At 45.0% G+C, this 1,240-nt stretch overlaps 1 protein-coding gene across 1 annotated transcript; it reads left to right on the top strand.

Moving 5' to 3' along the window:
- Positions 1-432: 432 nt before the first annotated feature.
- On the top strand, positions 433-978 carry LOC138005227 (ATP-dependent DNA helicase RecQ-like). The gene has a single exon (XM_068851488.1). The coding sequence runs from the start codon at positions 433-435 to the stop codon at positions 976-978; it is 546 nt and encodes a 181-aa protein (XP_068707589.1).
- The last annotated feature ends 262 nt before the right edge of the window (positions 979-1,240 follow it).

Below are 1,240 nucleotides of genomic sequence, written 5' to 3'. Positions count from 1 at the left end.
TTATGTTCATCAGAAAGGAGCCAGTATATCTGCAATTAATTTCTTGTTATCTATGTATTGTTTCAAAGTCTTATTTCCTTGCGAAAACTGAGTTTTAGTTTTCCGCTAGCCTGCAGTGCAGGCGTATTTTGGGCGCGCGAGTGCACATTTTCGTATTAGGCCACCATCTTTCTAAGATTTGGTAACTGTGGAAGATTGGGGCGAGGAAATATTTGCTGAGGGAGTAGGCGTTAAGTGGAAAAATAGGGAAGGGGGGAGGGGGAGGGGAAGGAAAAATACGCCTGCCCGCAGGGCTTGTTCGTTTGCAAAACCCGTACACCAGATGGAAGGGGCCTCTGATTGGTGCGGTAGGTTGCAACTTGATTGATGCCTGTCATTTAAGATATTTTGTTTCTTCCGGCCGTTCCGCGAAACTTGCGATCTGGAGAGAAAATGGCGGATACGCTGAGCTTTGACGCTGCTCTCGCAGAAGCGCTATCATTTCTCTCTGAGCTAGGTACGTCGCGTGTGTTACGCCCCGAACAAAGGGAAGCCATTTCTTCTCTTGTTCATGGAAGCGATTTATTAGCAGTTCTACCGACGGGCTTTGGTAAAAGCCTCATCTCCCAGTTGTTAATCCGCGTGAAACAAATATTATCGTCGAAAGCTGCGTGTGTGATTGTTGTCTGTCCGCTCAAAAGCATCGTGCAAGATCAGTTAACGGAAGCATCTTTAATGGGTTTGACGGCGACATCCCTTGCTAGTGCTAGTTTACAAGATGTTGAAAACGGCAAATACCAACTGATCTTTGCGTCCGCAGAAGAAAGACTAGCTAAGCCTTTTCTTTCTTCCCTGAAAAAGAGCAGTTCACCATTGCACCAAAACCTTGCTGCAATAATTGTGGACGAGTCCCACACTGTAGAAACTTGGACCGGACAAAGGTTTGAATTTTTTTCCTACGTCTTATTTCAAGAAAAATATCACACCCTTTTGGATTAATTTTCATGTATGCCTCTTTATAATTACTAATTCATACTCGTTGACAGAGTTTAACGTTGGAGTCGTGCCCGCCTTGACAAACTCGAACAACTGGCCAAGACTGCGAATTTTTCGACCACACGGGTTGCAAACGCGATCAGAATATGTTGCAGGATCGTGCAATAATACTAATCCGACACGACCACAAACCTCTGCTAACACAACTCCAAGGCTGTCCTTCCTCTGCGATGGTTTAAAAAGGTTTTCCGAGGACGAGTACACT

The sequence above is a fragment of the Montipora foliosa genome, chromosome 6 (assembly GCF_036669935.1).
Source record: "Montipora foliosa isolate CH-2021 chromosome 6, ASM3666993v2, whole genome shotgun sequence".
Lineage (NCBI taxonomy): Eukaryota > Metazoa > Cnidaria > Anthozoa > Scleractinia > Acroporidae > Montipora > Montipora foliosa.
This window is presented reverse-complemented; position numbering and strand designations above follow the sequence as displayed.

Bases quoted from the DNA above. Each gene is read 5' to 3' on its own strand.
- LOC138005227 (XM_068851488.1), top strand. From the start codon at position 433: ATGGCGGATACGCTGAGCTTTGACGCTGCTCTCGCAGAAGCGCTATCA.